A 15,919-nucleotide genomic window follows, 5' to 3' on the forward strand; every position below is an offset into this window, starting at 1 on the left:
CTGGAGAGAGACCCTCCTGTAGGTTAACTCCAACCCTGTTCCTGGAGAGACACCCTCTTGTAGGTTAACTCCAACCCTGTTCCTGGAGAGATACCCTCCTGTAGGTTTTAACTCCAACCCTGTTCCTGGAGATCTACTCTCCTGTAGGTTTTAACTCCAACCCTGTTCCTAGAGAGATACCCTCCTGTAGGTTTTAACTCCAACCCTGTTCCTAGAGAGATACCCTCCTGTAGGTTTTAACTCCAACCCTGTTCCTGGAGAGATACACTCCTGTAGGTAACTCCAACTCTGTTCCTGGAGAGATACCCTCCTGTAGGTTTTAACTCCTACCCTGTTCCTGGAGAGATACCCTCCTGTAGGTTTTAACTCCAACCCTGTTCCTGGAGAGATACCCTCCTGTAGGTTTTAACTCCAACCCTGTTCCTGGAGAGATACCCTCCTGTAGGTTTTAACTCCTACCCTGTTCCTGGAGAGATACCCTCCTGTAGGTAACTCCAACCCTGTTCCTGGAGAGATACCCTCCTGTAGGTTTTAACTCCAACCCTGTTCCTGGAGAGATACCCCCCCTGTAGGGTTTAACTCCAACCCTGTTCCTGGAGAGAGACCCTCCTGTAGGTTAACTCCAACCCTGTTCCTGGAGAGACACCCTCTTGTAGGTTAACTCCAACCCTGTTCCTGGAGAGAGACCCTCCTGTAGGTTTTAACTCCAACCCTGTTCCTGGAGAGATACCCTCCTGTAGGTTTTAACTCCAACCCTGTTCCTGGAGAGATACCCTCCTGTAGGTTTTAACTCCAACCCTGTTCCTGGAGAGATACCCTCCTGTAGGTTTTAACTCCTACCCTGTTCCTGGAGAGATACCCTCCTGTAGGTAACTCCAACCCTGTTCCTGGAGAGATACCCTCCTGTAGGTTTTAACTCCAACCCTGTTCCTGGAGAGATACCCCCCCTGTAGGGTTTAACTCCAACCCTGTTCCTGGAGAGAGACCCTCCTGTAGGTTAACTCCAACCCTGTTCCTGGAGAGACACCCTCCTGTAGGTAACTCCAACTCTGTTCCTGGAGAGATACCCTCCTGTAGGTTTTAACTCCTACCCTGTTCCTGGAGAGATACCCTCCTGTAGGTTTTAACTCCAACCCTGTTCCTGGAGAGATACCCTCCTGTAGGTTTTAACTCCAACCCTGTTCCTGGAGAGATACCCTCCTGTAGGTTTTAACTCCTACCCTGTTCCTGGAGAGATACCCTCCTGTAGGTAACTCCAACCCTGTTCCTGGAGAGATACCCTCCTGTAGGTTTTAACTCCAACCCTGTTCCTGGAGAGATACCCCCCCTGTAGGGTTTAACTCCAACCCTGTTCCTGGAGAGACACCCTCTTGTAGGTTAACTCCAACCCTGTTCCTGGAGAGAGACCCTCCTGTAGGTTTTAACTCCAACCCTGTTCCTGGAGAGATACCCTCCTGTAGGTTTTAACTCCAACCCTGTTCCTGGAGAGATACCCTCCTGTAGGTTTTAACTCCAACCCTGTTCCTGGAGAGATACCCTCCTGTAGGTTTTAACTCCTACCCTGTTCCTGGAGAGATACCCTCCTGTAGGTAACTCCAACCCTGTTCCTGGAGAGATACCCTCCTGTAGGTTTTAACTCCAACCCTGTTCCTGGAGAGATACCCCCCCTGTAGGGTTTAACTCCAACCCTGTTCCTGGAGAGAGACCCTCCTGTAGGTTAACTCCAACCCTGTTCCTGGAGAGACACCCTCTTGTAGGTTAACTCCAACCCTGTTCCTGGAGAGAGACCCTCCTGTAGGTTTTAACTCCAACCCTGTTCCTGGAGAGATACCCTCCTGTAGGTTTTAACTCCAACCCTGTTCCTGGAGAGATACCCTCCTGTAGGTTTTAACTCCAACCCTGTTCCTAGAGAGATACCCTCCTGTAGGTTTTAACTCCAACCCTGTTCCTAGAGAGATACCCTCCTGTAGGTTTTAACTCCAACCCTGTTCCTAGAGAGATACCCTCCTGTAGGTTTTAACTCCAACCCTGTTCCTGGAGAGATACACTCCTGTAGGTAACTCCAACCCTGTTCCTGGAGAGATACCCTCCTGTAGGTTTTTAACTCCAACCCTGTTCCTGGAGAGATACTGCGCCCAGGAACGGTTGGAGGAGCCCTGATCTATACACACACAGGTCTTTTCTCCTAAAGGTGTACACATCCTCTACTCCGACAGCGTGAATCGGTGATGTTTGACTTCAGAGATGGGTAACTGCAGTCCTCTGGGGCCGGAGTGGTTCACACCCCCATCGCTAGCAAACACACCTGATTAAACTAATCACATTCTACATCAGGATTAGTTGATTATTGGAGTCAGGTGTGTTAGCTGGAACTGGGGCAAAGGTGTGTGACACCTCCCAGGACTGGAGTTACCCATGTGCTTGGGGAGTTTTACACACACACACACACACAGGGGTTTCTGACCTCCTCGTCGTCCCCGGCGATCTCATCCTGCTCCGTGTCGCTCTGTTTGTCACTCTCCTCATCTCTCTCGCTCGGAGAATCTTTGTTACCCTCGCACTCCTCCGATTCGCTGCCTTTGTCTGACCTGTCCTCCTCATCTTCCTTCGCCACGGCAACCACCTCCTAAACACAAACAGGCATCCATAAAGCTCAACACGGATTGGTTAGTTTTCCACCAGACCTGGGTTTAAATGCATATGCAAATAATGTGGCCGAATCAACTACTAGTTGATAGTATTTTAGTAGTATTTTGTTTAATACTAGTATTTTTTGTATACATATTTTTTTACATATTTAAAATAACCCAACGACCAAACAGACCTCGGTTAAAATGCATAATGAGTATTTAAATACCTGTGTTTGAGAAAGAAAAAAAAAACACTTTTTAAATATACGCCCGAGGGGGTGTGGTATACGGACAAAATACCACAGCTGAGAGTTGTTCTTGCGCATAACGCACCGCAGAGTGCCTGGACACAGCCTTTATCCGTGGACTATGTTGGCCATGTGGTACAGACCCTCGAGAACCTTCTGCTATTGTAAACTGGTAACCAACGGGATTCACAGACTGAGAATAAATGCTTTGTCACACGTGGAATGAGTTCTGATATACAACGGCTGTAAGCCAAATCGGCATTCAGGGCTCGAACCACTTCCTTCATAATTCCAAACTACTAGGAAATGTTTTTTTTCAAAGTAACTGAAATAGCCTAAATAGTATTTGAATCCAGGTCTGGTACTGGCAGTGAAAGAAGTTAAGATGACTTCATTAAAACAAAACAATCCACTTGGATTAACTCTCTGATTGGCTGCTTACACTTCCTGACGCGCTCCCATTGGCCTGTTTGGCCTTGGCTGCTGGCAGTGGGAGGGGCTTCTTCTTGGTGAGTTTCTTCTTCTTTGACTGCTTGGTTTTCTTGGCTGCTTTCGTCTTGTTCTGCCACACCTTGGCTTTGGTTTTACTGACGTCTCCCTGCTGCACACAAACAGGCACAAGTTATGTGTTATCAGTCGTTGCGTTGTCAAATGTGTGTGTGTGTGTGTGTGTGTGTGTGTGTGTCGCCAGGTGTGTGTGTGTGTGTTCAGACGGTGTGTACCGCGACAGCATCCTCTGTACTGGCTTCCTCGCCGACTCCGAGACACGGTGTCACATTCTGCTCCTTCTCAAACACCTCCTACACACACACAGAGAGACAGAGAGACACACACACACACACACACACACGAGAGAGACACACACACACGAGACAGAGAGAGACACACACACACACACAGACACACACACACGAGACAGAGAGACACACACACACACGAGACAGAGAGAGGGACACACGCACACGAGACAGAGAGAGAGACACACACACACACACAGAGAGAGGGACACACCACACTCAGTAACTAAAGTGACATATTGAATACATAGGTGTGACTCATTTGCTATGTTAAGCCCTCTACACTAAGCTGAGGGAGTTTATGAAACTGTATAGGATTGTTTTTAGAAGGTCACACACTTCATTTAACTATTTGATTAGGAATTTTAAGACCTCTTGAAGTATAAAAAAAAATACTAATATTTGTTAAACATTTAAAAATGTGGCTTTATTGCTATTAGACCATTCAAACACATGGAATAACAGATTAATTCCCTCCCTCCCTCTACCCCTCCAACCCTCTCTCTACCCCTCCCTCTACCCCTCCAACCCTCTCTCTACCCCTCCAACCCTCCCTCTACCCCTCCAACCCTCTCTCTACCCCTCCAACCCTCTCTCTACCCCTCCAACCCTCTCTCTACCCCTCCAACCCTCTCTCTACCCCTCCAACCCTCTCTCTACCCCTCCAACCCTCTCTCTACCCCTCCAACCCTCTCTCTACCCCTCCAACCCTCTCTCCACCCCTCCAACCCTCTCTCCACCCCTCCAACCCTCTCTCCACCCCTCCAACCCTCTCTCCTCTACCCCTCCAACCCTCTCTCTACCCCTCCAACCCTCCCTCTACCCCTCCAACCCTCTCTCTACCCCTCCAACCCTCCTCTCTCTACCCCTCCAACCCTCTCTCTACCCCTCCAACCCCTCCACCCCTCCAACCCTCTCTCTACCCCTCCAACCCTCTCTCTACCCCTCCAACCCTCTCTCTACCCCTCCAACCCCTCCACCCTCTCTCTACCCCTCCAACCCTCTCTCTACCCCTCCAACCCTCTCTCTACCCCTCCAACCCTCCCTCTACCCCTCTCCAACCCTCCAACCCTCTCTCTACCCCTCCAACCCCTCCCTCTACCCCTCCAACCCTCCCTCTACCCCTCCAACCCTCTCTCTACCCCTCCAACCCCCTCTACCCCTCCAACCCTCTCTCTACCCCTCCAACCTCTCCCTCTACCCCTCCAACCCTCCTCTCTCTACCCCTCCAACCCTCTCTCTACCCCTCCAACCCTCTCTCTCTACCCCTCCAACCCTCCCTCTACCCTCCAACCCTCCCTCTACCCCTCTCTACCCCTCCAACCCTCTCTCTACCCCTCCAACCCTCTCTCTACCCCTCCAACCCTCTCTCCACCCCTCCAACCCTCTCTACCCCTCCAACCCTCTCTCTACCCCTCCAACCCTCTCTCTACCCCTCTCTCTACCCCTCCAACCCTCTCTCTACCCCTCCAACCCTCTCTCTACCCCTCCAACCCTCTCTCTACCCCTCTCTCTACCCCTCCAACCCTCCAACCCTCTCTCTACCCCTCCAACCCTCTCTCTACCCCTCCAACCCTCTCTCTACCCCTCCAACCCTCTCTCTACCCCTCCAACCCTCTCTCTACCCCTCCAACCCTCTCTCCCTCTACCCCTACCCTCTCTCTACCCCTCCAACCCTCTCTCTACCCCTCCAACCCTCTACTCTACCCCTCCAACCCTCTCTCTACCCCTCCAACCCCTCTCTCTACCCCTCCAACCCTCTCTCTACCCCTCCAACCCTCTCTCTACCCCTCTCTCTACCCCTCCCTCTACCCCTACAACCCTCTCTCTACCCCTCCAACCCTCTCTCTACCCCTCCAACCCTCTCTCTACCCCTCCCTCTACCCCTCCCTCTACCCCTCCAACCCTCTCTCTACCCCTCCAACCCTCTCTCTACCCCTCCAACCCTCTCTCTACCCCTCCAACCCTCTCTCCACCCCTCCAACCCTCTCCACCCCTCCACCCTCTCTCTACCCCTCCAACCCTCTCTCCACCCCTCCAACCCTCTCTCCACCCCTCCACCCCCTCTCTACTCCTCCAACCCTCTCTCTACTCCTACAACCCTCTCTCTACTCCTCCAATCCTCCATCCAACCCTCCCTCCAACCCTCCATCCCCCCATCCATCCATCCAACCCATCCTCCATCCCTCCGTCCGACCCTTCCTCCATCCGACCGACCGTCCGTCCATTCAACCGACCGACCGACCCTCCCTCCATCCGACCGACCGACCCTCCATCCATCCGACCGACCGACCCTCCATCCATCCGACCGACCGACCCTCCATCCGACCGACCGACCGACCCTCCCTTCGACCGACCCTCCCTCCGACCGACCGACCCTCCCTCCGACAGACCGACCCTCCCTCCGACAGACCGACCGACCCTCCCTCCGACAGACCGACCGACCCTCCCTCCGACCGACCGACCCTCCCTCCCACCGACCGACCCTCCCTCCCACCGACCGACCCTCCCTCCCACCGACCGACCCTCCCTCCGACCGACCGACCCTCCCTCCGACCGACCGACCCTCCCGACAGACCCTCCCTCCCTCCGACCGACCGACCGACCCTCCCTCCGACCGACCGACCCTCCCTCCGACCGACCGACCCTCCCTCCGACCGACCGACCCTCCCTCCCTCTCTCCGACCGGCCCTCCCTCCCTCCGACCGACCCTCCCTCCCTCCCACCGACCGACCCTCCCTCCCACCACCCGACCGACCCTCACTCCCACCACCCGACCGACCCTCACTCCCTCCCTCCCTCCCTCCCGACCAACCCTCCCTCCGACCAACCCTCCCTCCCTCCGACCAACCCTCCCTCCTTCCCTCCCTCCCTCCCTCCGACCGACCAACCCTCCCTCCGACCATTCCTCCCTCCCTCCGACCAACCCTCCCTCCCTCCGACCAACCCTCCCTCCCTCCGACCAACCCTCCCTCCCTCCCTCCGACCAACCCTCCCTCCCTCCCTCCCTCCGATCAACCCTTACCGCCATCCTCTTCCTGGTCAGGGTGACAGTAACCGTGACGATGGATCCAGCTGTGATGTTATTGCTGTCTTCATCATCCAAGACTGGAGAGACAACAGAAGACAACAGGTTAGAGATGACAGTAGTAACAGTCCAGGACTGGAGAGACAACAGAAGACAGGTTTTCCTCTGAGAAAAATAAATATCTTATCAATTAAACAAAATACCTTATTCTCTTCTAACATTTGTTTATTGTCATGTAAGGACCTTCTACACAGTTAGATGTGGTTTCATGCCAGTGTCTGTTGGGACAGCCAGTTAGATACTGTTTCATGCCAGTATCTGTTGGGACAGCCAGTTAGATGTGGTTTCATGCCAGTGTCTGTCGGGACAGCCAGTTAGATGCGGTTTCATGCCAGTATCTGTCGGGACAGCCAGTTAGATGTGGTTTCATGCCAGTATCTGTCGGGACAGCCAGTTAGATGCGGTTTCATGCCAGTATCTGTCGGGACAGCCAGTTAGATGCGGTTTCATGCCAGTATCTGTCGGGACAGCCAGTTAGATGCGGTTTCATGCCAGTATCTGTCGGGACAGCCAGTTAGATGCGGTTTCATGCCAGTATCTGTCGAGACAGCCAGTTAGATGCGGTTTCATGCCAGTATCTGTCGGGACAGCCAGTTAGATGCGGTTTCATGCCAGTATCTGTCGGGACAGCCAGTTAGATGCGGTTTCATGCCAGTATCTGTCGGGACAGCCAGTTAGATGCGGTTTCATGCCAGTATCTGTCGAGACAGCCAGTTAGATGCGGTTTCATGCCAGTATCTGTCGGGACAGCCAGTTAGATGCGGTTTCATGCCAGTATCTGTCGGGACAGCCAGTTAGATGCGGTTTCATGCCAGTATCTGTCGGGACAGCCAGTTAGATGCGGTTTCATGCCAGTATCTGTCGGGACAGCCAGTTAGATGCGGTTTCATGCCAGTATCTGTCGGGACAGCCAGTTAGATGCGGTTTCATGCCAGTATCTGTCGAGACAGCCAGTTAGATGCGGTTTCATGCCAGTATCTGTCGGGACAGCCAGTTAGATGCGGTTTCATGCCAGTATCTGTCGGGACAGCCAGTTAGATGCGGTTTCATGCCAGTATCTGTCGGGACAGCCAGTTAGATGCGGTTTCATGCCAGTATCTGTCGAGACAGCCAGTTAGATGCGGTTTCATGCCAGTATCTGTCGAGACAGCCAGTTAGATGCGGTTTCATGCCAGTATCTGTCGGGACAGCCAGTTAGATGCGGTTTCATGCCAGTATCTGTCGGGACAGCCAGTTAGATGCGGTTTCATGCCAGTATCTGTCGGGACAGCCAGTTAGATGCGGTTTCATGCCAGTATCTGTCGGGACAGCCAGTTAGATGCGGTTTCATGCCAGTATCTGTCGGGACAGCCAGTTAGATGCGGTTTCATGCCAGTATCTGTCGGGACAGCCAGTTAGATGCGGTTTCATGCCAGTATCTGTCGGGACAGCCAGTTAGATGCGGTTTCATGCCAGTATCTGTCGGGACAGCCAGTTAGATGCGGTTTCATGCCAGTATCTGTCGGGACAGCCAGTTAGATGTGGTTTCATGCCAGTATCTGTCGGGACAGCCAGTTAGATGCGGTTTCATGCCAGTATCTGTCGGGACAGCCAGTTAGATGTGGTTTCATGCCAGTATCTGTCGGGACAGCCAGTTAGATGCGGTTTCATGCCAGTATCTGTCGGGACAGCCTGCAGGAACTAAAATTGAGTGAATACAAACACAAACGTCAGAGAAGGGGCGTGATCTCACCCTGCAGCTTGGTATCCATGGTGATGGACGGGAAGCTGGCGAGTACGGCCATAACCTCGTCATACTTCTCCTCGCCAAGGAAACGGAGCATGCTCCGACGGTCCGAGTCCTTCAGGCTGACCAGGTCCTGCAGGCTACGCACCTTGTACTGGGGAGAGGTTACTATAGTTACCATACCATAATACACCTTGTACTGGGGAGAGGTTACTATAGTTACCATACCATAATACACCTTGTACTGGGGAGAGGTTACTATAGTTACCATACCATAATACACCTTGTACCGGGGAGAGGTTACTATAGTTACCATACCATAATGCACCTTGTACTGGGGAGAGGTTACTATAGTTACCATACCATAATACACCTTGTACCGGGGAGAGGTTACTATAGTTACCATACCATAATACACCTTGTACTGGGGAGAGGTTACTATAGTTACCATACCATAATGCACCTTGTACTGGGGAGAGGTTACTATAGTTACCATACCATAATACACCTTGTACCGGGGAGAGGTTACTATAGTTACCATACCATAATGCACCTTGTACTGGGGAGAGGTTACTATAGTTACCATACCATAATGCACCTTGTACCGGGGAGAGGTTACTATAGTTACCATACCATAATACACCTTGTACCGGGGAGAGGTTACTATAGTTACCATACCATAATACACCTTGTACCGGGGAGAGGTTACTATAGTTACCATACCATAATACACCTTGTACCGGGGAGAGGTTACTATAGTTACCATACCATAATGCACCTTGTACTGGGGAGAGGTTACTATAGTTACCATACCATAATGCACCTTGTACCGGGGAGAGGTTACTATAGTTACCATACCATAATACACCTTGTACCGGGGAGAGGTTACTATAGTTACCATACCATAATACACCTTGTACCGGGGAGAGGTTACTATAGTTACCATACCATAATACACCTTGTACCGGGGAGAGGTTACTATAGTTACCATACCATAATACACCTTGTACCGGGGAGAGGTTACTATAGTTACCATACCATAATACACCTTGGACTGGGGAGAGGTTACTATAGTTACCATACCATAATACACCCTGTACTGGTTACCACCTAATACTGGTAACCATAGTAACACACCTTATACTGGAGGGTATAGGGAGGAGGAGACAGAGAATTACTATGTTATGGCTCCATCTCAATTGGTCCTACTGCAATTCCTCACAACCTATCTCCTTGCACCCTTCTCAACTCTATTGGACGACTAGATCCAAGGTCCCTCCCCTCAGCCTTTTTCCTCCAATGGGTTTTGAGAAGGTGAGAAGAGAGGATGTAAGGAATCGAGGAAAGATGAATTGAGAAAGAGGCCTTGTACACAGAGCCAAACGTGACGGTACCTTCTTGGAGACACAGTAGCGGAGGTGCTCCTCTTCAAAGTGAGGAAGCTGCAGCAGAGGAGACTTGGACTCCTGCAGACCCTGGACGATCATCTGGGTCAGCTTCATACAGTTCTCTATCGACACCAGCCTGGGGGCATGGAACCCTGCACACACAGGCCAGCATGCATCTGTGTCAGCTTGGTCAAGTGTCTGTGTCAGTCTGCTGTTGGCCATCATGGTGAGTTGACAGTGTGTGTGTGTGTGTGTGTGTGTGTGTGTCAGTCTGCTGTTGGCCACCATGGTGAGTTGACAGTGTGTGTGTGTGTGTGTGTGTGTGTGTGTGTGTCAGTCTGCTGTTGGCCACCATGGTGAGTTGACAGTGTGTGTGTGTGTGTGTGTGTCAGTCTGCTGTTGGCCATCATGGTGTGTGTGTGTGTGTGTGTGTGTGTGTGTGTGTGTGTGTGTGTACACCTCCTCTGCTGTTGGCCATCATGGTGAGTTGACAGCCCACGTTGACCATCTCCTGGAGCAGAGCTGGACTCTTCCTCACCACAAACCTCTGGTCTGTAACACATAGAGAGAGAGAGAGAGTGAGACACAGAGCGAGCGGGCGGGCTACAGAGCGAGCGGGCGGGCCGCGGGCGGGCGGGCCACAGAGCGGGCGGGCGGGCCACAGAGCGGGCGGGCGGGCCACAGAGCGGGTGGGCGGGGGTGCTAAAGGAGCTCCTTAAACTTGACCCCCAAAAAACATCTGTGTCAGATGGTTTAGACCCTTTCTTATTTAAGGTTGCTGCCCCTATCATCGCCAAGCCTGTCTCCAACCTGTTTAACCTGTCTCTCCTCTCTGGAGAGGTTCCCATTGCTTGGAAGGCAGCCACGATTTGTCCTTTATTTAAAGGGGAGACCAAGCTGATCCTAACTGTTATAGGCCTATTTCTATTTTTCCATATATATTCAGCTGACTGGCTTTCTTGATGTCTATTGTATTCAGGTATGTAACCTGTTTTCTGCTCAGGTTAAGGATCTGTCACTGCAACCTTAAAAGGTCCTCAGTGATGTCACCATTGACCTAGATTCTAAGCAATATTATGCTGCTATTTTTATTGACTTGGCCAAAGCTTTTGATACGGTAGACCATTCCATTCTGGTGGGCCGGCTAAGGAGTATTGGTGTCTCTGAGGGGTCTTTGGCCTGGTTTGCTCACTACCTCTCTCAAAGAGTGCAGTGTATAAAGTCAGAACATCTGCTGTCTCAGCCACTGCCTGTCACCAAGGGAGTACCCCAAGGCTCGATCCTAGTCCCTACGCTCTTCTCAATTTACATCAACAACATAGCTCAGGCAGTAGGAAGCTCTCTCATCCATTTACAGTCTTACACTCAGCTGGCCCCTGCCCGGATTGTGTTAAACTCTCTACAACAAAGCTTTCTTAGTGTCCAACAAGCTTTCTTTACCCTTAACCTTGTTCTGAACACCTCCAAAACAAAGGTCATGTGGTTTGGTCAGAAGAATGCCCCTCTTCCCACAGGAGTTATTACTTCCTCTGAGGGTTTAGAGCTTGAGGTAGTCACCTCATACAAGGACTTGGGAATATGGCTAGACGGGGCACTGACCTTCTCTCAGCACATATCAAAGCTGCAGGCTAAGTTTAAATCTAGACTTGGTTTCCTCTATCGTAATCGCTCCTCTTTCACCCCAGCTGCCAAACTAACCCTGATTCAGATGACCATCCTACCCATGCTAGTTTACGGAGACATAATTTATAGATCGGCAGGTAAGGGTGCTCTCTAGTGGCTAGATGTTCTTTACCATTCGGCCATCAGATTTGCCACCAATGCTCCTTATAGGACACATCACTGCACTCTATACTCCTCTGTAAACTGGTCATCTCTGTCTACCCGTCACAAGACCCACTGGTTGATGCTTATTTATAAAACCCTCTTAGACCTCCCTCCCCCCTATCTGAGATATCTACTGCAGCCCTCATCCTCCACATACAACCCCCGTTCTGCCAGTCACATTCTGTTTAAAGGTCCCCAAAGCACACACATCCCTGGGTCGCTCGTCTTTTCAGTTCGCTGCAGCTAGCGACTGGAACGAGCTGCAAAAAACACTCAAACTGGACAGTTTTATCTCCATCTCTTCATTCAAAGACTCCATCATGGACTCTTACTGACAGTTGTGGCTGCTTTGTGTAATGTATTGTTGTCTCTACCTTCTTGACTTTGTGCTGTTGACTGTGCCCAATAATGTTTGTACCATGTTCTGTGCTGCTGCCATGTCGTTGTCATGTTGTGTTAGGTCTCTCTTTATGTAGCCTGTGTTGTCTCACTTGTTCTCTGTGTGTGTGTGTGTGTGTGTGTGTGTATGCATGTTTTCACCGCAGGAGGCCTTTGCCTTCTGGTAGGCCTTCATTGTAAATAAGAATTTGTTTTTACTTGCCTAATTAAATATAGGTTCAATAAATAAAAATAGCGAATGTAGGACGCTTTTCCCGTGGTTCATTTTCAGGCCAGCCAAGTAGGCTATACTCCTGTTGTAAAGAGAAGCAATGTGCTGAATATTAGGAAAGCTGATTAATAAATATAGTAGGCCTAGCCTATAGAAAGCTGATGGGATCCTACTCTGTTCATCACTCTGTTTAATCAACCTATATAAATGTTGTGCAACATGAGCTCATGTGCTCTCATGAAGTGTTTTAATTGATTTTCCATCACATTTGCATTGATGTCAGAGTGATTAGAGGGACAATAGAGTGCTGAGTACCAGGCAGTTAGCCAGTTTGGTAGACAACTAATGACCATCAGCAGCATCAGAGCTTGGAGAAGCCTAATTACCGTGACTAAACGGTCAAGTGAAATTTGACTGCCTTCATGACTCGTGACCGCCGGTGTGGCGGTAATACGGTAACCGTAGCAGCCCTGTGTGCGCGGTGTGTCGTACCTTCTTCGATGTCGTCTGAGACCTCCATGCGTGCCAGGTGAGCCAACACCAGTACCCGGGCCTTAAGACTGTATGGGTAGCAGAATGGAGGCTCCTTCTTCTTCACGTTGATGTTCCCCAACTCACGGATCAGCTAGAGGGAGAGAGGGAGAGGTTTAACACACCGAGAAGAGACCCACACACAGAGGCAGAGAGAGAGAGACCCACACACAGAGGCAGAGAGAGAGAGCCACACACAGAGGCAGAGAGAGAGAGACCCACACACAGAGGCAGAGAGAGAGGGAGGGAGAGACCCACACACAGAGGCAGAGAGAGAGAGAGAGAGAGAGAGAGAGAGAGAGACCCACAGAGGCCGAGAGAGAGAGAGATCCACACACAGAGGCAGAGAGAGAGAGACCCACACACAGAGGCAGAGAGAGAGGGAGAGAGAGACCCACACACAGAGGCAGAGAGAGAGGGAGAGAGAGAGAGACCCACACAGAGGCAGAGAGAGAGAGAGACCGACACGTAGACAGACAGGTCGACAGCAGGGATGCAAACTGGTGAGGGACCAAAAAGGTGACAGTCTTTGTTGTTGCACTGAAACATGGAATAAATCCCTGCAGAGAGAATGCAGGTTTTAACTAATTAAACAACACAATATGACCTATATGATCAGTCTCTGTGTGTCAAATGAAGTGGTTCATGTGAACCTAATTCACAGCTAAAAAACAAAGAAATCCAATGTTATTTGTTGACTAGACTTTACTGCAAATGAAATTCAAGTCTTAAAAAAACAATCCACTAATATTACAGTTACCATGACAGCCTTTATAATAGAACACTTGTTGCCATGACAGCCTTTATAATAGAACACTTGTTGCCATGACAGCCTTTATAATAGAACGCTTGTTACCATGACAGCCTTTATAATAGAACGCTTGTTGCCATGACAGCCTGTATAACAGAACGCTTGTTACCATGACAGCCTTTATACTAGAACGCTTGTTACCAAGACAGCCTTTATAATAGAACGCTTGTTGCCATGACAGCCTGTATAATAGAATGCTTTTTGCCATGACAGCCTTTATAATAGAACGCTTGTTGCCATGACAGCCTGTATAATAGAACAGCCAGTAGTCTGATCCAAAGTCCCCCCCCCCCCCCCCCCTCCCAATAACAATCAGTAGTCTGATCCAAAGCCCCTCCCCCCCAAAAAAACTTCTCTCATCGGATCTACACTAATCACGTAGGTCACTTACAGTGCCTTGCGAAAGTATTCGGCCCCCTTGAACTTTGCGACCTTTTGCCACATTTCAGGCTTCAAACAAAGATATAAAACTGTATTTTTTTGTGAAAAATCAACAACAAGTGGGACACAATCATGAAGTGGAACGACATTTATTGGATATTTCAAACTTTTTTAACAAATCAAAAACTGAAAAATTGGGCGTGCAAAATTATTCAGCCCCTTTACTTTCAGTGCAGCAAACTCTCTCCAGAAGTTCAGTGAGGATCTCTGAATGATCCAATGTTGACCTAAATGACTAATGATGATAAATACAATCCACCTGTGTATAATCAAGTCTCCGTATAAATGCACCTGCACTGTGATAGTCTCAGAGGTCCGTTAAAAGCGCAGAGAGCATCATGAAGAACAAGGAACACACCAGGCAGGTCCGAGATACTGTTGTGAAGAAGTTTAAAGCCGGATTTGGATACAAAAAGATTTCCCAAGCTTTAAACATCCCAAGGAGCACTGTGCAAGCGATAATATTGAAATGGAAGGAGTATCAGACCACTGCAAATCTACCAAGACCTGGCCGTCCCTCTAAACTTTCAGCTCATACAAGGAGAAGACTGATCAGAGATGCAGCCAAGAGGCCCATGATCACTCTGGATGAACTGCAGAGATCTACAGCTGAGGTGGGAGACTCTGTCCATAGGACAACAATCAGTCGTATATTGCACAAATCTGGCCTTTATGGAAGAGTGGCAAGAAGAAAGCCATTTCTTAAAGATATCCATAAAAAGTGTCGTTTAAAGTTTGCCACAAGCCACCTGGGAGACACACCAAACATGTGGAAGAAGGTGCTCTGGTCAGATGAAACCAAAATTGAACTTTTTGGCAACAATGCAAAACGTTATGTTTGGCGTAAAAGCAACACAGCTGAACACACCATCCCCACTGTCAAACATGGTGGTGGCAGCATCATGGTTTGGGCCTGCTTTTCTTCAGCAGGGACAGGGAAGATGGTTAAAATTGATGGGAAGATGGATGGAGCCAAATACAGGACCATTCTGGAAGAAAACCTGATGGAGTCTGCAAAAGACCTGAGACTGGGACGGAGATTTGTCTTCCAACAAGACAATGATCCAAAACATAAAGCAAAATCTACAATGGAATGGTTCAAAAATAAACATATCCAGGTGTTAGAATGGCCAAGTCAAAGTCCAGACCTGAATCCAATCGAGAATCTGTGGAAAGAACTGAAAACTGCCGTTCACAAATGCTCTCCATACAACCTCACTGAGCTCGAGCTGTTTTGCAGGGAGGAATGGGAAAAAAATTCAGTCTCTCGATGTGCAAAACTGATAGAGACATACCCCAAGCGACTTACAGCTGTAATCGCAGCAAAAGGTGGCGCTACAAAGTATTAACTTAAGGGGGCTGAATAATTTTGCACGCCCAATTTTTCAGTTTTTGATTTGTTAAAAAAGTTTGAAATATCCAATAAATGTCGTTCCACTTCATGATTGTGTCCCACTTGTTGTTGATTCTTCACAAAAAAATACAGTTTTATATCTTTATGTTTGAAGCCTGAAATGTGGCAAAAGGTCGCAAAGTTCAAGGGGGCCAAATACTTTCGCAAGGCACTGTATTTTGGATTCAACTGTGAATTTCAACGAAAGGTGACTAATTTGCATCCCTGAGACAGAACGACAGGCAGGCAGGCAGACGGAACGACAGGCAGGCAGGCAGGCGGAACGACAGGCAGGCAGGCAGACGGAACGACAGGCAGGCAGACGGAACGACAGGCAGGCAGACGGAACGACAGGCAGGCAGACAGAACGACAGGCAGGCAGACAGACAGAACGACAGGCAGGCAGACAGACAGAACGACAGGCAGGCA

General features: G+C 49.8%; 1 protein-coding gene across 2 annotated transcripts in view; it reads right to left on the reverse strand.

Annotated features, from left to right (window-relative positions):
* Positions 1–15,919, reverse strand: part of LOC139407443 (SEC63 homolog, protein translocation regulator) — a 59,098-nt gene that overhangs the window by 9,646 nt on the left and 33,533 nt on the right. Inside the window, exons 10-17 of one of the 2 annotated variants that reach the window (XM_071151236.1) lie at positions 12,807–12,939; positions 10,337–10,429; positions 9,884–10,029; positions 8,496–8,643; positions 6,701–6,783; positions 3,601–3,678; positions 3,321–3,479; positions 2,465–2,626 (exon numbers count right to left, since the gene is read on the reverse strand). In XM_071151236.1, coding sequence (XP_071007337.1) covers positions 2,465–2,626; positions 3,321–3,479; positions 3,601–3,678; positions 6,701–6,783; positions 8,496–8,643; positions 9,884–10,029; positions 10,337–10,429; positions 12,807–12,939 — 1,002 coding nt within the window. The remainder of the gene's footprint in view (positions 1–2,464; positions 2,627–3,320; positions 3,480–3,600; positions 3,679–6,700; positions 6,784–8,495; positions 8,644–9,883; positions 10,030–10,336; positions 10,430–12,806; positions 12,940–15,919) is intronic. The other variant, XM_071151237.1, reaches the window with a different exon arrangement.

The sequence above is a fragment of the Oncorhynchus clarkii genome, chromosome 4 (genome assembly GCF_045791955.1).
Source record: "Oncorhynchus clarkii lewisi isolate Uvic-CL-2024 chromosome 4, UVic_Ocla_1.0, whole genome shotgun sequence".
NCBI lineage: Eukaryota > Metazoa > Chordata > Actinopteri > Salmoniformes > Salmonidae > Oncorhynchus > Oncorhynchus clarkii.